The sequence below is a fragment of the Thermobia domestica genome, chromosome 8 (assembly GCF_964235325.1).
Source record: "Thermobia domestica chromosome 8, izTheDome1.hap1.1, whole genome shotgun sequence".
NCBI classification, from domain to species: Eukaryota; Metazoa; Arthropoda; class Insecta; order Zygentoma; family Lepismatidae; genus Thermobia; species Thermobia domestica.
This window is the reverse complement of record NC_137461.1, coordinates 84452535-84477291: the sequence shown is the minus strand read 5'-3', so window position 1 is coordinate 84477291 and position 24757 is coordinate 84452535. Positions and strand designations below refer to the sequence as shown.

At 37.3% G+C, this 24757-nt stretch overlaps 2 protein-coding genes across 5 annotated transcripts in view; one reads left to right on the top strand and one right to left on the bottom strand.

Moving 5' to 3' along the window:
• The window catches only part of Tango5 (Transport and Golgi organization 5), a 74152-nt gene extending 52401 nt beyond the window's left edge, over positions 1-21751 (bottom strand). The window contains exon 1 of one of the 4 annotated variants that reach the window (XM_081768668.1): positions 21540-21751. Coding sequence is in view for 2 of the 4 variants with exons in the window: in XM_081768664.1 (XP_081624790.1) it covers positions 21091-21291 (201 nt within the window). In the remaining 2 variants the exon portion in view is untranslated. The other 3 variants (XM_081768666.1, XM_081768664.1, XM_081768665.1) reach the window with 3 other exon arrangements.
• Positions 21752-21770: 19 nt separating this feature from the next.
• The window catches only part of LOC145693013 (uncharacterized), a 53608-nt gene continuing 50621 nt past the window's right edge, over positions 21771-24757 (top strand). The window contains exon 1 of the mRNA XM_081768663.1: positions 21771-21920. The gene's annotated coding sequence lies outside the window, so the exon portion shown is untranslated. The remainder of the gene's footprint in view (positions 21921-24757) is intronic.

The window sequence follows — 24757 nt, the reverse complement described above, 5'->3', positions numbered from 1 at the left end:
TGGCCGGGATTGAACAAGCCCCCTCGGGCATCGCCTGGGGCCCCGTATTTGGATTGGACTCTGCCGGGCTGTGGTCATACCGTGGGATTCGGTAGCTTGTGGGATCCAATTCCAGGAATCTGGGTAACGGTGAACACGGGCGGGAGGTGAGCTTGCCTTATAACGCTCGGACGGCATACCTGCAGAGCATGGTAGGACTGGCTCGCTAACAGTCTGTCTGAACCAGTAGGTCAACTGGTAGGCACTCAGGACTTCGGTCTGGCCGCGCAGTGGGCGTATCCCACTTCCTCAGAGAATTGGGGTTACATCGCTTAGGCGAGTCAGAATTAGAGGACAACTTCTGACGGTGCACCATGTGCACGGATTCAATAGCGTATTAAGGAATTACGGGCGAGGTGCGATACATTAAATAGAGCGAACGGTCGCGGGCATGCTCTCCATGCATGCAACTAAGCGTGGACCAGTAGACCACTAGCATCAAAGTATCCCGATATTTATTGAACAAATCCTATATTTTATATATGTATACGAGGTAGTATCAGAAAGTTTCGAGACTAGTTCCGTAACACACCAACAGGTAATAGAGCAAGACTGCATGCACACGCACAGGGAGCACGAACCTTCATAAGTCAGTGCGAGACGAGACATTGTCCTGTATGTATCGTGAGCTATGCAGCTGTTGCTATTCTGACCACATGCGTTATCACGTCTTCTGTTTTATCAGGGACAAGTTAGAATGAACGAACGTGAAATTTGGTATGAAACTGGACAAATCCGCTATAGGCACGCTTCACATGATTCAGCAAATGTACAGCGATGCTGCAATGAGTCGTTCGAGGTGTTTTGAGTGGCATACGCGCTTCAAGAGCGGAAGGACATCACTGGAAGACAACTGAGATCAACACAACATTCAAGAAGCACAAAATCCAAAAACGTTGAAACCATTCGGCAGCTTGTGAATGAGGATCGTCAGAGAACAACAGCACTGCCATTGTCACTGCGTGTGTCACACGGAACAGTGTAGATAATCCTCACGTGTGATTTGAACATGCGCCGTGTTGCTGCAAAGTTTGTTCCTAGGCTGCTGACCCACGAGAAGAAGGAACACCGAGTCGAAGTCTGCTAAGAACTACGCCAGCGTGCCGTGGATGACCCTGAGACAAATCAACATTCTTCACAGTGGAAGAGCTCATCATCTCCACGACCGAAAAAGGCGAGGCAGGTCTGTAGCTCTACCAAATGCACGCCTAAATTCAAACGGTACTTTTGAGAATTATGTTAAATCAACTGTGGTAAAGAGTTTATTATACATATTTTTTTTCTTTATTGTTATATCGTGTCAGCATGCTTGAAATAGGAAACTTTGGTATAACGTTTTAAACATTCTTCTCTTCGAATTTTAACGGTTTCAAGAAGTGCTATTTCTACGTATATAAATAGATAGATATACTTGTTCCGAGTAAGCTAGACCGGTTAGTTACAACAGTTGTTTCTAACATTACTAAACCATGTACTTAAGTATTTTTAACCTTGAATTTAACTCTTACCGCTCTACAAACAACTCGTAGAACTAAAAAGCCAAACTTAGTTCACGAACTTGCCATTTTCCTTGATTCTCGAACTTTCATGTTTTTTGTTTTGGAATAAAGTAATTAAATGGGTTTTCGTGTTATAATGAGGAAAGAAAGGTAGAACGTACTGTCAATTCTTGATTAAAATTGAAATATTCAAAAAGGCCCAAAATTTCCTAGGTAAAAAAAAAAAAAAAAAAAAAAAAAAAATTCTTGCATCTCTATCCACTGTTTACGCCATAACTTTATGAAGTATACAGTATATACATTAACTGTAAATATACAAGCGTTCGAATTACTGGAGGGAGAGAGAATATCAATCTTTATAAATAATCAACTTATAGTATTACTGGGGATGGATCTATATGGGATGCAAAATATACTGCGTATTTGGTAATTTCCTTCTCAGTACACGCATTCTCTTTTAAATATCCCTTAATTCGCAACCGACTGTACTAAAAGTGAAAGATATGCAATAAGAACATGCACTAATATTGTTAAATACCGAAAATTTATTGTGGACAGAGAAATTTCAAGCTGAGTTTGAAACTGTTCCATGGTGTTTCATCAGGTCATTCGTTGACTTATAACAAAGGCATATTGTGCATATTGTGTTTTCTATCTATTGTACGGCAACACAGATTTTCAAATTGCACCAGGTATTTTCTATGCTAAATACGTATGAGCTGAAAACAACTTCTGCCCGATATGAATATTTTACTAAACCGTTACGGAAAGAACAGATCTGTCTGTTTCCGTAAAAAAGGGAATTCAGTCCTGTAATAATACAAGTATTTTTACCGGGACAATAAAATCAAATACACTTAATGTATGCCATTTTGGAGGTATCCTTTAAATGAGATTTTACGTATCATGTACTTTCTACGCCAAGGAGTGATTAACGCAATTGCATGATTGGTGAGATAGCAAGTGAGACGAAAAGAGAGTAACCTCGAGAAAATCCGCACCTAATTTGATGTAACCAAAACATTTTTCAAAAAATAAAATTTAACCTTTCTTTTTAAGCAAAGTAATCAGTTTGTTGAGTCTGAGACCCTTTACCGTACATGTTATGCTTTGTTTTTACATCATTGTCCTTAAACATAAAATCACAGTTTATTTTAATAAGTACATAGAGAGATACTGTAGTGAAATCCCCTATCTTTCGTAAATTTTGTGCTCGTTCGCCTTTGGTGATTAGGAGTGCCATTTATAGTTTCTAACTACTAAACAGAAACACAACATACCTTACCAAGAACTTTAAAAACAACGCTTTGGAAATTCTCAATCGAATGTAAACATTAATTTTCCACTAAACATGTTTGGTTTTCGCATGAAAATTGGAAGCTGTCACTAACTGAAATATGGTGCCCATTACAACGCTGCACAGCAAAATGCATCGTTCATGCTAATGCCAGAGGAGGTATCTGATCTACTAACACATTTCTGCCACTTTTCAGAATAATTGTAATAATAATATAAACTCAAAAGATTAGACGATACTTACATCAATAACAATAAAGTGATTTGAGTTCCTCATTCTTGATCCAGAATATCACCCATGATACATATATATTTTTTTTATTTTTTATTTTGTCGAATGTAGGGCAGGTCATAGCAAAGGTCATTAGAGGCAAAGATTAGTCTTGCGTAAATGTTACATTAAAAAAAGCAGTAAAAACATTATAATCTAATGATGAAATCGCAACTGGAAACTATATTTAATTCGTCAACAAATGTTTTTCATTTTATAGATGATGCACACAGTAATGAATGGAGCTAAGAATAAAACCAGAAAACCAAACAAATTTAATTACTAACACACGCGTACTATAAATTAAAGAACTATTCATGTAGATTATTGATCACGCTTTCGTAGTTATATGTCCAGCGAAAGTCCACGTGTTGCTTACAGTTAAAATGATACTTTCTGCCAACGCGTTAAAGCCGTTCCATTTATCATCTATTATTTGCCCCGGAATAGGAAAAATATACGCCATTTCGTACGAGGGGGTGCTGATAAAGATTAAGCCTTACCAAGAAAAAAAATGACCTAGGAATCTGAAATTAGGAGGGTATATAGGGAAGGATCTCTATAGACTATGTTGCAAAATGCAATGTTCTACGATATTATCATCTTTTTCTTTTTCATTTCAGAAGTGATCATGGCAACACCTCCAGCAAACTTTAGTCCAGAGGAGCATACGACCGTCAGGAAGTTTCTCTTCCTCCAAGTGAAAGGTGCGACGCAGATTTACGATGAAATGAAATAAACTTTGGGGGACCGTGGGCCGTGACATGCAACTGTCAAACGCTGGGTGGCAAACTTCAGAACTGGCCATTTTGATGTCGAAAATGCAAAACCCAATGGCACGCCTGTTTTTGTGTTCGTTCCCGAAAATGTGCAAGCTATCCAGAACATGATAATGGAAGATCGTCTACTATCAGCCAAAAGGATTGCTACATGTTTGGGCATATCACATGAAAGAGTTGGTACCATTATTCATTATGATCTGGATATGAGGAGGGTTGCAGCAAAGTGGATCCCCAAACTTTTGACGAAGGAAAAAAAGCAGGAAAGAGTGAGAACTTTGCGGACAGTGTTGGGACATTTTGCAAGAAGTGAGGATGGTTTTTCGGAGAAACTCGTAACTGGTGATAAGACGTGGATCTATTGTTATGAACCCGAGACTAAAGAACAGTCGAAGGAATGGACGCACAGTTCTTCTTTCCGGCCAATTAAGTGCCGTGTGCAGAGGTCTGCACAGAAAGAAATGGCAACAATCTTTTGGGATAAAGACGGAATTCTGCTGGTGGACTACCTTCTAGGGGTGAAATGATTAATGCAGCATATTACTGTGGTCTCTTGAAGTTGCGCGAAAACATCAAGGAGAGACGTCGCGTAAGATCCCCAAAGGTGTTCTGCTTTTGCACGACAATGCCTCCTCATACACGGCATCTAAAACACAGGACATATTGGCCATTCTAGGCTTTCAAGTGTTGCCTCATCTCCCTTATTCGCCTGACCCAGCTCCATCCGATTATCATCTATTTCCGAATCTCAAAAACATCTCAAAGGTTACCGTTTTAAGAGTGTTCAAACGGCAACTGATGCTACAGATGAGTGGATACAGCAGGAGACAAAATATTTCTATTTACAAGGACTTAAAAAGTTGCAGGACAGATGTCGCAAATGCACTCACTTGCTAGGGAAATATGTGGGAGTTTCAGCTTCCTAGCTTATCTTTCTTGGTAAGGCTCAATCTTTATCAGCAAGGCTCTTTATTTTATCAACACGTCATATTCAAACTCATTCACTTACCGTATTGATTCTATGGAATTCAATTGCAAAGAATCTCGCTCTTCCTTCGTTGAAACACTCCTACATTCATTTTAAACATTAACTAAAATTACATAGGAATTAAAAAACAGAACAGTGTTTCTTTTTCTTTTAAAGTTTAGCATCCCTTTTTCAGAACGAAGTTTATCGTTTAAGGTGGAATTCGAACCATCGTTCAATGCTTTACCACCGGGAATCGAACTAGAACCCTGTGCACCAAAGGTGGATGCGCTAGTTACAAGACAATAGAGACTGCGAAGAAATAAATAGGAAGGGGAAGAAGAAATGAAAAGCCAGAATGCATGAAGTGGCTTTTTGTGATTTTTGTGGTCAATGTGAGAATCTACGATCTCATGGCTTTATTATGGAATAGTGCAATTATAGAAAAGGAACAATATAGTGACTGAAGATAGACATGTGCTTCGTGCATGTTATATGTTTAACGCCCATAATCATGACTTGATGTTTAAGCATGTTTTTTCTGTCTCCCTTTGCATAATTTGTATATATATATATATATATTTCAAACCAATAATCTGCAAATAATGTCGAGGCATTCACTCCAGTATTAGATTGCAAGGTATCTTCCCCATTTTCCATCTCCTCTAACATATTTCGTGATATATTAAAAACATGGGAATCTTGATATGTTCCGGCACCGTAACCGAGCCTTTCTCAAGACGTTCTTGTTACTAGAAAACTTACGGACAGTGCTTTCCCTTTTATAACATACTTTTCTGTCCGCATTCCTTTCACTTGCGCTCATCTGTTTTTTCTTTGGATTCTCTTTTCCACTTTCTTTCTCTCCTTTTTCAATTTGTTTCTTGTTCTCAGGGCAAGTGACTAATAGGGAACTTACTGTTTTTGTTTTCTTTCAAATGAGCTGGAATCTGAAGTATTTGATTTTACTGTCTTCTATAAAACTACAGGGCTATTCAAAATGATCTTCCCGATTACAAACTTTTAACAACTCACGTTTATTAACACACATACATGAAAATGATATCAAATAAAAACGGAAACTCAAAAAGTTTTGTTTCATTACATACCTATCATTTTTCAAATCGCAGGTATTCAATATAAGCCTCTTTTGAACTCGGTACACATCAAGCCTGTAGTCAAATTCCCGCCGAACACGTTATAACATTTCGCTAATGACGAATAACACGCCGTCTGTAATGCATATTCGAAGATCATTTATAGTGGCTGGTAATTTTCTTTTTCACAAAATCCCACAGAAAGAAGTCACACGCAGTAAGGTCAGGGGAACGGGGAGGCCAAGAAAGCAGCTCTTCATCCCTACGACCTGCACGTAAAATCCATTTATGTGCAAGGCTTCTGTTCAGCTCCTTCTGACATCTCTATGAAAATGTAGTGGTGCCCCATCCTGTTGGAAAATGTAATCCTTATGTTACTCTTCCAGCTGTGAGAATAGCCATGTCAGCAGTATGTGTAGATATGGAAGTCCTGTGACAATATCCGCATCAAAGATGAAAGAATCGTACACCTTCCCTTGGCAGACCGCGCAAAACACATTCACCTTCGGGAATAGCGAATATGCTCCTCGCACATATGAGGATTTTCCGAACCTCAGACTCGCACATTTTGTTCGAACACTGCACCCAAAACGCGGATTCCAAGAAATCATCTGTTTCCATTAGATTTTGCATCGTAATGCATAATTCAAGTCTCTTCTCTTTGTCGCTAGATATCAAGGCCTCCAACAATGTCAACCGGTATGGATAAAATTTCAGTCGCTTAAGGGTAATCCTCCACACAGTAGGCTGCAGTATCTGCCAATTCTTTGCTTGCTTTTACCGTGGATTTCTGTGAGCTCCTCGTGAAACTGGCCCGCACACGCTCCACTGTTTCCGAACTTGCTGATGGGTGACAGGGAGATTTCTTTTTGCAGATGCATCCTCTTCCTTTAAAATCGAAGTAACATTTACGAATACTGTGCCCGCTAGGAGGTTCTCCAAACTTAATTCTAAAACTTCTTTGGACACTAATAATAGATGGTTACTACGAACATTTAGCACACTAAAAGCTTTGCTGTCTTCATCTTGTGTTACTGTCGCCCCAGCGGCAAGATGCGCAACTAATACATCAACTTTGCCAAGTACTAAAATTTTATTTGACTTCCTCTTTCATTTTATATTACTTTCATGAATGTACGTGTTTAGAAACGTGAGTTATTAAAATTTGCAATCGGGAAGATAATTTTGAAATTAAACCTTTGATTTAACGTCTTATGATTATGCCTGTTAGGCTAGAGGAGACGGATGACTAAGGCAAGTGAATGATGATGGAAGAATTGGTGGAATGAAAAATTGGAAGGAAACCGGCGTATCCCGAGAAAACCCACGATCACGGTGTTGTCCACCGCAATCATACTGGGCCGGGGACCGAACCAGGGACCACGCACCAGAGGTAAGAGCTCTACCACTGAGCCACCGTAGCCCCTTACGAAGATCATTTTGAATAGCCCAGTATTTAGATGTCCCTTACTTCATGAAAATGATGTTTTGTCTTATATAATTTTAATACTATAATAATCAAATTTAAGTAAAATTATATTTGTATGAAATGTAAATTAATTTTGAAAAACCTAGGACCTTTAATTATCCATGAAAAAAAATCACTAAAATCACATGATTAAAATTACAGATCATTTCAAAGGAAACAGCGAAATAATACTCCCAAATAAATGACTGGGCTTAAAATACAGATTGCATAGGTATTCAATATGACTAATGTCTCACTCCATTCACTATTAATTTTCTTCACATCTCTTATTCTTCTTGCTCCTCTTCACTTCTCACGGAATCCTGAGAAACCCCATAGGCATGGGATTATCCACCACCAACTTATGTTATCTGCAGTGCTGCTATTCTAATTTTTAAACAACCGGTTCTCCCTCTCCCTCTCTCTCTCTCTCTCTTATATATATATATATATATATATATATATATATATATATATATATATATATATATATATATATATATATATATATATATATATATAGTAGACGGAGAGGTAGATATAATTTTCTTGTGACATATTGCGACCTACACAGCATACAAATGGTGTGACGAAATTATGTTGCATTTCGAAAGAATTATCTAACATAGATGGTTGTCAAAAAGTATTTAAGAGACCATCCAGCAATGGATCGACAATTGTTAATAATGGTATGTATGAGTTTCAAATGTAAATAACCCTCACTACTTCACTCATATGATCCCAGTTCTCATTCTTGATATCTGAGCATTTGAGATTAAGGAATAAACGTATATACTTTCTTATGGGAAATCGTACGTTTAAGGCTGTAGCTGTAAGAATTTCTAAGAAAAAAAGACACTTAAAATAAAATTTACCATCCCCCCCCCCCCGCCCTCCATTAATCTTCTCGTATGTACAGAGCGAAGTAATGTTCTTCAAATAGGTCAATTGTTTTTGGCTGCGAAAAATTTGTATTCTACAAGCTTTCCCTTCCAGCTCAAATTTGCAATACACACCCTTGTTATGCTAAGAGAAATACAAAAGATATAGAAATCTTATCTGCATGGTTAATTTTCGATTGCCGAAAATGGGTTCTGCTACGTGAAGTTGCCACCGCCCATTTTGTTTTTAGTATTAATTGTTTATAAATCCTGAACAAAAGAAAATTTTATGAGAACAATCGTGAACAAACAATCTGCATGATTTAATTTTCAAATTCTGAAAATGGGTTCTGCCAGGTTTAAACATATACTTTGTTTGGCTCCTTTCTTCCATGCTTGGCCTGGTGATTGTGTGTATGTGTTTGTATGTAGGTTTATCTCGGCATAACAAACGGTTTTGCGAACTCGAAGTATTTTATCAACCGGTTCGCCCGAACCGGTGCGAACCGGCTGAATAGGACCACTGGTTATCTGTGATGAAACTAATCACTGTGTGCCTCCGAAAAGCTATCCTGAGAGCAGAATAATATCAAGAAAGATAAAGATGTAACGGAAATCAAATAACGAATTACGAAGAGAAACTGACAGGGCGAGCCGCAGAATAGTTCCACAAAAGAAAATACCAATTGAAAGAGACGAGCAGCCATTTTCAAACGGTATGCCCGACAGAATCATTGATGTGGTGGGAGTGAGTTAAGACATCGCGAAATATAATGCACGCTGTAAAGGAACCTTTATTTATAGCTTTTAAAATGAAATATTTCAGTATAACATCCCACGATTATGCTCTTTAAGCTAAGGAAGATGATGACTAAAATAACAGAATGGCGATGAAAGACTTGATGGAATGATAATGTGGGAGGAAACGGAAGTACCCCGAGAAATCCCACGGACACGATGTTGCCGATCACAAATTTATTTGATTGGAGATAGAACCAGTGACCCCACCCACCAGAGGTAAACGATCTACAACTGAGCTACTAAACCACTGTGCCTCCTTATGGGTAACAATACTCTGTTATCTAATAGCCAGGCAATTGCAGAAATCGTAGTTAGTATTTCTTTATGATCAAAAATACAAGGTAACTCGAAATTTGCTATGAACAAAAGTTTAAATTTTATAGGCGTGCCGCAGGATTTTAAATTACAGAGTTAGTGTGCCCACAAATCATGAAAAATGTAATGCACAGGGTGGTAAAATTATTGGAAATTAGGAGAAAACAACAGACAATAATAGCGAAAACTAACAAGGGGGAATTAGCAAGTGGAATCAACCCAGTTTTAATAAGATGACAAGAATATACTCAAGGTTTGTATGAAAGTAAGGGTAGACAACGTGCTCTATAAATCGAAAAGGAAAACAAAGTGACTCAGGATGATAAACGGTTCATGATACTTCGAGACAATTTGAGAAACCGAAATCAAGATGAGGAATGCAAAGGCAGTCACGATATATAATATACCAACTGATTTTATTAATAATATCGGAGAGGAGGAGAAAAAAAAGGACTGTTCCAACTCGGTAACTAGTTAAATGGAACTTGAGAGTAGCCATGAGATTTGTTGAGAATAACCATGGGCTTTCTAAAAGTACTGGAGAGGTTTGAGAAATTCCTTCGGGTCTCATCTAAACGAAGACAAAATCCCAACCTACAGCTCCTTGCAGGAGAAAGCGGGCAACTCTTAAGCGGCTAACGTAGGTAGTGACAGACTGACTCGGGATAAGGAGCAAGGCCGTGCCGTGGAAAATCAGCGCCCGGGGCGTGTATACGACGGCGCCCCCATACATATATATTCCAAGCATTTTTTTCTATCTCTTCCTTTTTTCTCCCGAATTTTTTGCCCCCTTACTTCGGCGCCCGGGGCCGTTGCCCCGCTTGCCCCCCTTCCCCCACGGCACAACCCTGATTAGGAGTCAATCTCTACCAGGTCGGAGGCCGCCTCGGAGGGCCAACATGAGCGAGTGGATGTCAGGGCACCTTCTTGTCCTTAGGAAGGTAAACTGTCCTAAAAGGCGGATGAAACACAAGGTGATCAACGGCATGGAGATGTGAAAAGGAAATGGGAATATTACCACATTATATTTTTCCCCAGGAGGGACGAAGAAGAATAAATATAATATTAGCACTTCCTGAGGTAAAACATTCCGGAGGTAAAATAGTCCCCCGTTCGGTTCTGCAGGTGGAGACTACTCCGGGAAGAATTATCAGATGAGAAAATAATAACTTTAATTTCAGCATAGGAACCTCGAAGTACAAACTTTACGACGTGCGGGTAAACTTGAAAATTTAAAAGTGGAAATGGATAAGTGTAAACTGAATATACGGGGCTTGAATGAAGTGAGATAGTCAGGAAAAGGTGAAATAGTATCGGAAAATTACACAATATTCCATTTGGGTGACGTTAAGACTAGGGATGGCCACAATTTTCGGTTCCGGCGGAACCGGTTCTCGGAAATCCGGTTTTCAGAACCGGTTCCGGACATGGATCCAAAACCGGATCTTAGGAACCGGTTTGAGACCTGGATCCGAAAGCCCCCAAAGACCCGTAAAGGACGCACAAAGTTCACCTTCAAAACACTGCAAAGAGGACCATGCGCTTGTGTTCTCCCCGCCCAGACACGCTTGGGAGCCCAGAAAAAAATTTGGTCCACCAGTGGGTGTTTAGCCAAATGAGTGGGTCAGTTTACCTGTTTAGCCAATGAGTTTGCCAGTTACCCAGTTTATTTAGCCAAATGAGACAAGCGGCCGCCGCTTGGGCGCCTGCCTGTCGCTTCCACCATTTCATTTAGTACACTGTCCACAGCCTGCCAGCAGCTCGGGTTTAGCGTAGGGATAGTCACAGTTTCGGTTCCAGCTAACCGATTCCGGGACGAACCGGTTCTTGGAGATCCGGTTTTCAGAACCGGTTCCAGACCTGGATCCGAAGAACCGGTTCCGTTCAGACCTGAAAACCGGTTCTGGCCATCCCTAGTTAAGACCAAGAATGGTATTGCGATAGCAATGAAGAACGAAGTAGCAAGAAGTGTAACCAAAGTGGAACACTGCAGCGACCGCTTGACGTTTGTAAAACTAAGTGCCAAACCAGTGGTTATTGTGATAATACAAGTGTATATGCTAACAACCGACCGTGACAATAAAATAAAAATAAGCTAAAGTAGAAGCTAAAGCGCTTTTGTTGCACGTCGTCTCGAGTTCGATTCTCCGTTGGAGCACACTGAAATTTGAACGCATTACGGTGGTTTGGATATCACCTTAAACTGTAGGTTCACATCTCACGTAGCATGCGTGTTGAAAAGGGACGCTGAACTTTCATAAATAAACAAATGTTGAACACCAGAAAAGCTCGGAATTCAATCAACAGAATAGAACACGTAACAGTGCCTTGTGTACACCACGTGAAGGAGTTTGGTTTGTATGGCAAGATATTTTCCAAACGAAGTAGTGAAATTTGAAGTTGTATATATATCTACCACTTTCAGATTTAGTAGGGAGATCAGAACAGCGATGGAATATATTCTCGAAAGCTTAACTGACTGCAAAAACCAGCTTCTTACCATCTATCACCGTTTCGACTTTATGGCGATGAACGTTAAAACCCGAAGTGGTTGATTTCTGCCACCTTTGGCTTGAATAGAGGATTTAAGAGAGGAGATGTTACTTATCCTTAGACTGCTAAAGAGATTTTAGAAAAAAAAAAAAAAAAAAAAAAAACTTCTCGCTTTTAACATCTCTGCGCTCTATGTAGATTAATACTTAACCCAGAAGCTGTAGTGGATTTCAATCACTTAAGGTTTTAGTACAGAATTACGAATTGAGATGAAATATATATTTTTGGAACACTTAAACGACTGCAGGAAACCACTTCTCGTTATCTACGACCATTTTTGCTCTATAGTTATCAGCCTTAGAACCGGAGATGGTTGATTACTTTCCGTGTGGATATGACCTCCATCAACAAACACGATTCCTAAATAATGACTTTCTACATTCTGGCCAAAATTGATGGTAATGGCTTAATTAAAAAGACCGTGAAGTCAATTTGATAAGAAGTGCTCTGAAAGGATAAGTTTGTAACATTTCTAATTGGATAAAAAATCTGAAAAGAATTGATATTGTCAGGTTTGACTGCATTTATCGTAAAATGTACTTGCTTACTTTTCAGTGTTTTATTTTTTCTATTCATAAATAAAGAAAGCGTTGTGGGCCTCAGAGCGCCCCCCCTCCCCCCATAACCCTTGGTAGCACTAATGGGCTGTTCACCGCATATGCTGTTACATTCCAGTATTTTGGCTATTTATTTTATTTTCCTTTGAAACAATTTTGGTATTACAAAATGCAGGGGCACTCTGAACTATTATTCTGATTCAGTGTTGCCAACTACACATTAAAATAGTACATATTTTTTTCTGATTATTTCCTTGGGACCTCAGTATTTCATTTTATATTAGTTTATTATTGCAAACCTGTGAACACCTGTTGTCACTTTATAATATAATCATACATACTATACATATATTTAGGGTGGTCCTTAATTACATGGCGAATTTTTTTTTTTTTACGAATTTCTTTGCTCCCAACCTCTAAATTGGTTCCATGTCGGACCCAATTTATCCATGAAAAAAATGGGCTCAATCGAAGAATATTTAACCGACCCCCAAGCGACCTAAAGTTTGAATGCATATCCAATATGTTAATATATAGGAAAAGTCTGGAATAAACCCTTCTTACTTTAAAGGGACCAAAAGGGAAGGGAAAGGGACCAAATCTTGGATACAGGGATTGGAAGTAATCCGCATCTTACCCTGAGAAATAGCATGATGGCGGCCATTTTGAACTCCGCAATTTTGTATTCGGACCCTAAATTTTAAATTGAAATGATGTTTTGTGACATCGTTTTTGGGTAACCTTTCATTATAAAAACATTTCTTCCTATATTTTCAAACCGTGGGACGTTAAATTTAAAGATTTTATTTAATATTTCCTTATATTTTCAACTTATCTCTGGTCATTTAATTCTTTTTAGCTTATCTTCTAGTAATAGTTTATCTTCTTTCAATATTGTTTTTTTCTTTATAGGTTACTAAAATATTTATAAACTATTACATCAGTGTTTGCCCAGGTGGGCCCAGCCCGAAAAAACCCGGTGGGTTTTTTCGGGTTGGACCCACCTGAAAAAAACCACTTTAAACCCACCTGGGTTTTTGACCTATTTGTTAGTATATTATTGGTACAACTAAGGTGATTACATTGTAAGTGATTTTTATCAGATTTTAGACTTTTCTTTGGCGAATTAGATACTTTTACGTTAAGATATACAACAACATTCAACATAAGACCTTTATAAAGCTCTGAATGCGCTAAATGAGTTAAAAAAAAAAAAAAAAAAAACTTGGCTTGAGATAGTTATAGAACAAATTAATGTATGGATTATGCTTATAGCCTTTTGAAGTAAAAGAAGCAATTTTGTACTTTAGAAAATATTTTCCGTGAATAGTGTGCTCGTCGACTCAGCGACACCGAGGGACGTTATCACTCATACGTTTGACGGGTTTAAGGTCATAGGTGCCGGTACTAATAGTACATATGTAAATACATTAGTAAAACTATTAGTATTATTTCTTACTATTGATGTAAAACACAAGTGTTTTCAACTAAAATAGCTGGTGTTGGTTGAACCATAACAGTTCAGTCATTTGTTGCTACTCTTCAAATAAGCATTCTGTAGAATCAACACCAGCAATAGCGTAAAAATTCTTGTCAAATTTAAGAAGCTTAATGCTCGGGGTTCCGAAGACTATGTAACGCTTACTATTTCAAGTGCTGAGTTCAAATTTCCGTACTAGTGAAAGTTTTGATGTACACGCCGTGAAAGAAGTGCTCGAGAAATTCCCGAATTAAACGCAGAAGGATCGGAAATGAATACTTCAATAATAAAACTATTTATTTTACGCTTAAGCCTGGCATACGTCCCGTAAAAAACGGAACAGTCCCGTTTTTGGGCCCGAGTGTCCCGCGTCCCCATAAATTTAGTCGGAAGAGTGAAATGTCCCGTATTTTAACTCTGTTCCATTTCTGTTATCAATATCAGCTTATTCGAAAAGTGAAAAACAAAAAAATTCTGACATTGGCTGGGAATCCTGTAATTAGTGAATGTACAGTACGCTGTTGCATGTAACAGTTTCGAGGAAGTTATTACACCACCCTGTTCGACTTGATAGCAAGCGAAATTTGGAATGCTACTTTTTCCATTAAACTTGATAGAAACTCGGATACTCTCCGGATTAAAAAATAATAATAATAATAAAATGGCTTTGAGTGTTTCTACATTTACAAACACGGGGGAAGATGGCTGACCTTTTCTCCAGCAACACATTAAGTAAGTTAACAAGAATTATAATCTTTTTCAGGGGCTAGGGGCTCAGAATTGTGCTTTGGTCCACGTCTTAGAAAAATGTAAATCTGGTCCTGACAATTTCACACGACACAGGGAGAAAAATCAGCTTTTCATCAGATTAAACTGACGAACGTAATTTTGGCAAATAAATCCATGTAAATAAATATTGCTAAACGCGCGAAGAATATTGAAAGTAGATTGTATCACTGATTTAAATAATTTGCATATTGTTTTCCTGTACAGCATTTTTATAGCACATTTTAAGTTTTTAGGCATCTTCAGTCTGTACAATTAATTACAGGGTACGAAGAGAGAAAAACAGCTGCTGCTTAGTGAACTTTCGCCTATTATATTCTTGAAAAAAAAAAAATAAAATAAAATAAAAATGAAATCTTTTACTTTTAGTCTCATGGTTATGCCTGCTATGCTCAAGGTGACGGTGATGATGAGAAATGAATGAAATGACGGAATGAAGAAAGTGGGAGGAAATGTGAGAATCCCGAGAAAACCCACGCACACGGTGTTTGTCTACCACAGAGCTCATTTGGCGCGAGCTGGGATTGAACTAGGGACCCCATGCACCAGAGGTAAATGCTCTACCACTGAGCCACCGCGGCCTATTATACTTTTATTCATAACCAGACTATAGTTCAATTCATTGTGTTGGAAAGTTGAGGTGGGGGATCTGAGGTGTCCCGTATTCTAATGGAGAAAATATGACAGGTTTATTTACGCTGGAAGATGTTAATTTCATATAAGACATTTTGAAACATTTATTTATTTCATACAACATGAATTGTATCTTTGTTTTAAATTAATAGACCCCTTTTGTATTCATATTTGGCGAATAGCAGTCAGGCTTCTGGATGACTTGATCTACATTTGTTCGTTTGTTTGCCGAGCTCCTTCATGGCTAAGCGGTTAGTGTACGCATCTTCGGCGTGGGTGACCCGGGTTTGCATCCCGGAGGGAGATCATGTGGTTCGGATTCCACTTTAATCAGTAGGTCCCGTGTAATATAGCCTCGCTGCTAAAAGGGACGTTAAACACAAAATCAACTCAACTCGTTTGCCTTTACCACACACATTACAGGATACAACTTTCGGCCTTTTAAGTTAAAATTTTCACAGTACAAGAAGAGACAATCTAAATTTCCTGTATAGATTTTGGCGGCATACCAACGAAAAATATCAAAATGGCGGCAATTTTTTCAAAACAGCGAGTATCTACGCTACGAAGCGCAATTTTCAGTCTTTTAAGTTGAAATTTTGACGGTGGAAGCACAAGTTGTGCTAAATTTGCTGTATAGATTTTCTCGGCGATCGAATGTAAAATTTCAAAATGGCGGCCATTTTTTCAAAACAGCATTGAGTAGAAAATTGTTGCAAGTTGTGTCAATGACAATCTTGAAACATAAATCACAAATATAAATAACATTTTAACACTTTTACCCCAAAGACATTGAAATATTTCGAAAAAACCCGATTAAACCCGAAAAAACCCAATTAAACCCGAAAATACCCGAAAAAACCCATATGGGCCCAGGTAGGTTGGGCTTTTTCAAAAAAGCCCGGGTTTTTTCAAACCCTGTATTACATACATGTAACAAGGAAATAATTATATATGTTGTTATATAATTACATCCCGTCGAAATACACACCAGCTTATATTGAAATTATTTATATGAAATGAAATTACATAAATAATATAATGAATGTTTAAATAATAAGTGAAACTATTCAACAATCTTATAAATCTGCAGCCCGTACAGAGATATAAACTCACAGAATATTAAGTTTTATTACTTCGGAGCTTTTATTTTCCATAGTTACTAATTATTACATGTTCAGAGATAAGTGGAAAATAAAGGCAGACATCTGTTTGTCATCAAAACTACCTCAAAATGATATATCATACGAGGTCATTTCTATTTAAAATTTTGTGCCCGAATCCAAGATGATGGACGTAAAGATATGCCTCATCTCGGTCACTACTCAGTATCAGGTATGGATCTACTTCTACAACCTTTATCCAAGATATGATTCCTTTCCCGCAGCCATTTTTAAGTTACAAGAGTTTATTACAAACTTTTGCCATATACTATACATTGTAAATGCATTTAGATGTTTAAGTCGCTTGGGGGTCGGTTAAATATTCTTCGATTGAGCCCATTTTTTTTCACAGATTAATTTGGTCCGACATGGAACCAATTTAGGGGTTGGGAGCAAAGAAGTTCGGAAATCGAAAATTAAGGACCACCCTAATATATATATATATATGAGAGAGAGAGAATCAAGTTTCAGCAGTAATAGGAAAGAACTATGCTGCTGCAACTCTGGTGTTATAAAGTATTTTTAATCGCAGAATTTACAAGCAGCAACCTGCAAAACTGACTGAAGACGCATATTTGATAGGAAAATGTCAGTCTGTTATTCTGTGACAATAACAGCATGGAACAATAGCAAATCGTGCTCTTTGCCAAAGTTCAATTGAGAAAGAACTTACAGATCTTTTAAATGAATCTGACATGGAAGGTAGTGAGTTCGAAGATAGCGAAGTGGAAATAAACCTGTCAGGTTTTGATGCGGAAGACGGTGATTTGAACATTTTATTTGATAATGCAAATGGAAGCAGTGGTATGTTTGTTGCACTGAATACCTTGTAATATTCATGATGCTGTAGTGGTGTTAGTTTGCAAAACTGACAGACAAATGGTATCTTGTTTGCTTATGTTTTACATGTGCATTCCAAAGGTGTAAAAACCTGACGTTGTGCTAATAGAAAAATTGTAACTTTATATTGGGCTGGCAACACTGCTTCTCTGGTGACATCTCCTATGGTGCCCAATGAAGGTCCCTCACACTATCTATCTTTTCGTGGAAACAAAATTTAAAAGAATTTCGCCATTCCAAGGGTAATAGTATAAAAGATTATCCCTAAATTCAATGGAATACTGAAGTACACCCCACTCTTCACATTCCACACTACTCTACCGTACCTCCACCGAAATGCGATTAGAAGCCACCTTTGCACACATACTACACTGTACCAAGTTGTTATTGATCTGTATGGTAGTTTCGCCATACAAACAAATAAATAAATTGATCATATTTATTGATATATATAAAAATGGTAACTTAAACAATTACACATAATATAGTTAACAACACTGTACTTAGAAACCTAGTAATAATAGAAAATAAAAAAATATATGATGTCTTAGACATCCGAAGTTCATATCAGACAGGATAAATTATTTTCCATGAGAAATAATGATCTTAAAGTTGTGGGTCTTAGAGGTCCCCCGTTGGTATTTCATTTAACCAAAAAATACTTTGGTTAAAAATACCCAGGGTTAATAGAACAACACAATTAGTCTTAAGGTCACATATTGACACTGAATTGAAGTGATAACTACGATAGTGGTTACTATAAATGTATTTGCGGTAGTGTAATATACATATGTATATAGGTTTCTGAAGAGCAAGAACCAGGAATGTACTGCGATAAAAATTAAGTAATTTCTTCAAAATGGATTTGTATGGTAAATGAGTTGAGTTGCGTTGATTTTGAGTTTAATGTTCCTTTCAGCAGCGAGGCTATATGAGACGGGACCTACTGGTTAACGTGGTAGACCCGGGTCTACCACGCCAAAGGCGCGTACGCTAACCTATAACATATAGGTTGAAATATATTACAATGACGTCTCCTGAATAAGAATTTAGTTGAAGGAAGTGACTGGATTAAAATTTACAATGCTGAATTTAATTGACTATGATAGCTGTTTCAGGAATCACCGGAGGATGTTTTCTCTTTACAGGACAAGGTATATTATGGAATTATGATAAACCTCACATCACACATGCATGAGATCATGGTCACAGAGATGACAGAAATATTATGGAAAGAGAGACGTCTCAATACGCTGCCTTTTGTTTGGATTGGGTTCATGATCGATTCCTTTCTGCCAGGTGTCCCTTATCTGCAAACCAACACAAGTTCTTGCGTAGAAGCAAGTGGCCAACTTCTTTGTAGACACATCATTTTAAAAACAAAAGAAGGAAAAATATAACAAAACTGTTGGTGTTAACAACTCAGAATTTTTTCTACATAATAAAATCTTTGACATGCGAAGCAACTCCTTAATTACTGTGTATAAAAGTATATAAGCATCCACTTTCCAGTGAGAGTTTGCCTTGATCACTGAGAAACCAGAGGCGGTATGACATACCACCACATACCGTCTCACTTCGACCACTGACAATATTTTATTAGGGTTCGAAACCCAATAGTGCTTCTGTCCTTGTTGGAAATATTTAAAAATGAAAGGGAGTGAAAATGGGTGGGTAAGAAACTATATCCTTCCTCACAGCGATAAGCCACATAGCAGAACATGCTGCAATCTACGATGTGATCACTGAAAATTTGCCGCGCCTGTGCAGAAAAATTGAAAGAAAGAAAGAAAAAAAAAAAGAGCCAACAGAAAAGTATAAAACATGTCTGCTGTGTGTAGATGTCTTAAATGCACGGACGACTCGCAAAAATATAGTTTCAACTGTTTTTTTACGTCTCGTGAAGCGCATTTTTAATATTCACAAGTGGTTTTTCTGCTGAAATTTTTTGACTTACAAAAGCTCATCCCAGAAAGAAAGTTCTGCCGTCGGGGTGATAAGGAAAGAATTCACAGTTTTCGTTATTTCTGAGTAGAAGGGAGTTTGCACTTCAAAGTTAGATGTACTACTTTTGCTCAGTAATATAATATAGATGCATTCGTATTTAGTGAAGAATATTGATGTCATGAAATTCTAAATAACAAGTACGAGTGAAGGAGAAATAAAACAGATGCAATTGTGGGCAAAGTACATTAAAACAAGAACACTTAATTAGTAATACTCTGTTTAAAAAAAAGGTTCATGTGGTTGTCATCAGCAGAACCTTAACCCACTGTTGTATTATACACTACCTACAGACGCTTCAACCACAGTGGCTTCCAAGCTGAGATATTGTTAATCTGTTCGTCCATGGCAAGCGTGCAAAATCACATTGAAACGATACGAGTTCAAGTTTACTTCTAAATATTTAACAGCAAAGCATAAATTATGTTAACCCCGCCAGCTTAAGAAACACACGTTAGGATATGTTAGATTAGATTAGGTTCTGTTCTCTTTACAATATGAGTGATCGCGGCGGAATTTATGGGATTTACCCAACAATAATTACAGTATTTAATAATATTTACATAGTTTCCATATTCGAATCTCGCTGACGTAAATTTACCTTTTTCCCAGTTCCACTAATATGTGATCTTTGGGTGGTAATCTTTCCTATTTTGATAGTGAATACGTTCACTAACCTGAATTGAAACTTCATTAGGAAATAAAAAGAAGTAGGATCAAGTGCTGTATCGCCGGACCTATTTTAGGAAATTTATCGGGTCAATTGGAAAATTTACTTAAGTTTGCGAGGAAGAATGATTGAAAGTCAGGTAAGGGGAATAGTAAAAGTTAAGAAAGTGGTTGTATTTGTTGGTTGTTTGTCATTTTGTAAGCGGCATTGTATGTGGAGGAGGATGGACTATTTCGCGGATAGGTACACTTGTTTTACATACAGATCCATAGATTGTAAAATGTACAGAAAAATTTGGACAAGTCTTTAATTTGCCCATTTCATGTCGGGAACAGAACCCAACTAACCCTTAAGGGGCTTCTAACCCGTTCCTACTACTACTACGTACCGTATATTATGAACACTGCAAGATAGTAATCTGCACGCCTAATGTAACGTAATCTACCGTAACTTAATGTAATGCAACCAAATGTAACCGAATGCAGTACATTTTCGTACTTTATTTCGATTTTCAAATTGGTCCAAGAACAGCACTAATGCCAAAAAGTAAGTCCAGGAATATGGAACATATTCGAAACTAAACTCACTATCTCTACCCTATCCTACCCTAACCTAGTCCTTAATACGCTAGACCTCCTTTACGGCACAAACACTAAAAAACGATATTGTAAACATACCGTATGTAATGAACAGGACTCAAATACCTTTGCATTATTATCTTAACAAATAGCCGGATTACTCATAAAAATATGCAGAATAGGAATCAAAAAGCTCACTCCATATTACTGTACTGTCTTCTGATATACCAATATGAAGCGTAAATACCAAAATGTTTCATCATTCTATTTACTTCCTTCATTATCCAAACACTACGGAACTAATTACCAGGGGTTCTTAATTTTCATTTGCTCGTATGGGAACATATAATAACGTTTTGTGAGCATAGACTAGCTATAACTAAAGCGAATTGCAATTAGAATAGATATCATACCAGAACTGTCTTATTTCCAGAAATATTTAGTCCTCTTTTCCTTAGCTCTGCCTTGATTTGTTCTTTAGACAAACTACTGATGTTGTTTTCTTTGTCTGCTTGAGTGCGTTCGTCTTGTACAGTGGTATTTACATTTTTCGATTTTTGTGGTTTAGCATTAGGTACTGATTTTGGCTTGGACTTTTTATTCTTTGCTCCCATCTCACCTCTAACAGAAGATAAATGTGTGAACTACCTTATCAACAAATCACCACACTAATAGAAAGTTAGTATTTTCGTAGGGTTAGTAGTATTGAAAGGAACACTTGCATCATGTTAATAAGAAAAGTGTTAGTTTGTAGCAATGCACAGGGGAAAGAAGTTAAGCAAATCATCCACTCCACTGTTAGTTCACTAAACTAAGGAAATACATTTACAAGCATGTAAACAAAAAGAAAATTAACACCAACAGCGAGATGGGTATGAGTTTGGTCTATTATTCTCACCAGTCACAGATAATATTTGGCAGTTACAATGCGCTTCACTTAAACGCCGCATGGAATTTCTTGATGTAGAAATCGTAACAATTAAGTTCTACAGATAATTTACACTACTTCACTCTAGTCATGCTACATTCCACTTTCTATCAAGATTTGCACGTCATCAGCAAACGAAATGATGTGGTTTTTTCCAATCCTGCCGATTTCTTCCGAGAGAGGACAGCACAATTCGTGTCTCAACAGAGGGCGTTGATATAGTTGTTGTTTGGAGAAAAAGGCAGGTTTGGTGAGGTCAGGGAGCTGGGTTGGGTCGTAAGGGATGCGGCAGAATATGTTAACGCAAACAGAATGGTAAGTAGTTCGAATTTATCTTTTCGTCTTCAGATAACAATAACAATAAGCAACGAACTATGAAGACAGTATATAATTAGAAATTTAACCAGAAATATACATTTTCCTGTAGCTGATGTGGAAACTTGTTAGGCGATCTTCGCAGGTGTGTAATGAGGGTCTAACAATGGTAGGAAAAGTTGAAACAATATGGCTACCAAATCCCGGAGTCGAACCCGTGCCCTTCAAACCTTCATGGAAGCCAAGAAACCAGGTTCGTCGGTTATAAATGCGAGAAGAACATGTTTAGTATCGTGAAAAATATTAAAGATGAGAGGTATAAACAAAAGAAATACGAACATGTTACCAGTCTACGTAACCTGTATCAAACCCCGATTTCAGTAATAATTCTGCAAGATACTTCCTTATATTCAACTGATGCACATATAGGAGATTGGATACCTTTCTGTTTGTTGGGTTTGTCTTCAAAGTCTAATTCTGTAAATTGATACAATTAATGAGTCGTGCGATATTTATAAATTCATGATTTCTTTTATGTTTACTCTAGATATGAGCGTTTTTGATGATTACGTAGCTATATTTTAATGTGATCATATTAAATACTATGTTTATTCTAGTGCATTGGGAGATATTGTATTTGTTATAACTGTGTAGTGTATTTGAATTAATTTTCTATGTTGTTGAATGTAGTTTCGTGAAAACGCACGTCAGATACTACATAGTGTATCAATGCCCTGGTAAGGATTACTCACTACGCAATGCACAGCTTCATGATTTTAAAATATTTGCGTATTTTAAATGAATGTTTATGGTGGAACAAGCCCTGTGTTTACATTCACTCTGTTTCTGTAACTTTCACTGCCTGTTGGTAGTAATCCTTGGTTCACTATTCAAAAATAGTACAGGTTAGAATGTGAGAATTTATCAGTAAAGTTGTAAATATTACACAACCGTATATCAGTGATGATGATATATTTATTTAAGCATAATAGATGGTGTTGGTCAGGATTAGGCACATCGGGTTTTGTAAAATTTGCATGTAACATTTAAAACTGCATGGAAAAACATGTTTTTAATGATCAAATTTCTGCTGGTTGAAGAATTAAATAGTACGTTAAACAGCTGTATTATATATTTACAAGTGTAGGACTAATAGTGTAAAATAGTTGCAAGTGCTATACGATAATTAAAGAGTCCATATGGAGACAATAGTATTACCTACTATTTTTCTCGAGGGGACTATTTCTACACAGTGTACAAAGTTGTATTTTATGTTTACAAGTGTAGCGTTACTGCTGTGAAACCATTACGATAGTTATAGAAACTCATATCATTGCGAAAATCCCCATCTTTCACTATCCTCTACTTGTATACTCATCGTCGCTGATGCGCCTGCTCCCTTCGTACGTGCTACCGTGCGGACTCTAACCAGACTTAGCAGTCATGCTTTTTAGTGCCTACCTGGCACACTTTTGTTTATGATTTTGTGCTGTAGTTTTTATCGTACATGCCTGGACGCTGTAGTGTGCGCAAATCGTGAATGAATTGAATTTTTCAACAATTCGAGTAGCCCCCTTTATTCTACTCTTAAGTCGGGTATTGTCATGTCGCCCATCGGAAATGTTTTGTAGGACAATAAGAAGGAAATTAGTGAGGAAAAAATTACGATTTTAAACAGGGATTTAGTTTGATGTGCCTAACGTTGATCTGCATGTTGTAAATATCTAATACTGATAAGTAGGTAAGAAGATTGTCTATTTTTAGTCTCTAAAGCCTAGTTTAGATAGTAGCCCTTTTTTTTTCTATGAAATTTAACTTTCCGAAGCGCATAGTTTGAAATTTCTTCATTTCATTTTTTCCCCCTGGGGACGTGCATTGCAGGTAATTACTCATATGTTTTATTTACATTTATTTAATTTTTATATTTGTTTTCTTTTCTAATTTTCCTATTAGTTTGAAATTGTTTATGAGGTTCTTTCTTAAAAAGTGTTTTCGTATTATTGTTTCTGGTTAGTTTTGCTGTTTTTTTTTTTCCGAACTTTTGTTTTCTAGAAGTTTTCTTGATCATGGTGTTTGATTTAATTTACATTCTTATTTTTTATCTGTTAAACATGAATGGATTGGATGTTGAGATATATCGTTCACCATTGTATCGGTACCTCATAGATCCATTAGCAGGTTTATCCTGAGTCTGATCATCATCCTAGTTGTGCATCGAGACAAACTCTTGTTAATATTAGAAGGAAAGCGTGCAGTATTCAATAAATTTTTTGAATTATATATTTTACAATTATTTTAATTCCACACTGCTTCCGTGGAAGTTTTCGGTGGTATATCAACTACATGGACAACGAGCGTTCGCGGTTTCGGTAGCCGGCAAGGTGTAAATTATTTGCGTCATGTCATTCCCCTTTTCCTTTCTGTTCTAATTTTGCTTTCTTAACAGTTGTTTGATGTAATTGTTTCGAAATAATTTGCCGTTAATATCGCACATATTAAACATTTAATGGAGGAATCTGTAGACAAAATGTTTGTGGGAAACTGCTATTTACAGAAAGAAAAACTACTCATGTGTATGTTTGGAGTAAAAGGTTATGTTTACTTTCGTAGCTTTTTTCCGTATAGTATATACAGTTTTATATGTTGTATTTATTTCAGTTGTCTTTTAGTATAATATGAATAAATCTAAGAAACATTGTACAGTAGAGCGTCGATTATCCGAACGTCGGTCAACCGAACGACCGCTTAACCGAACTGTGTACTCGCTTGCACCTTTTACTCTCCCACCCTACCGTCCATCATCCCCTTCACTCCCAAACCAAGTTTCCCACAGTAGT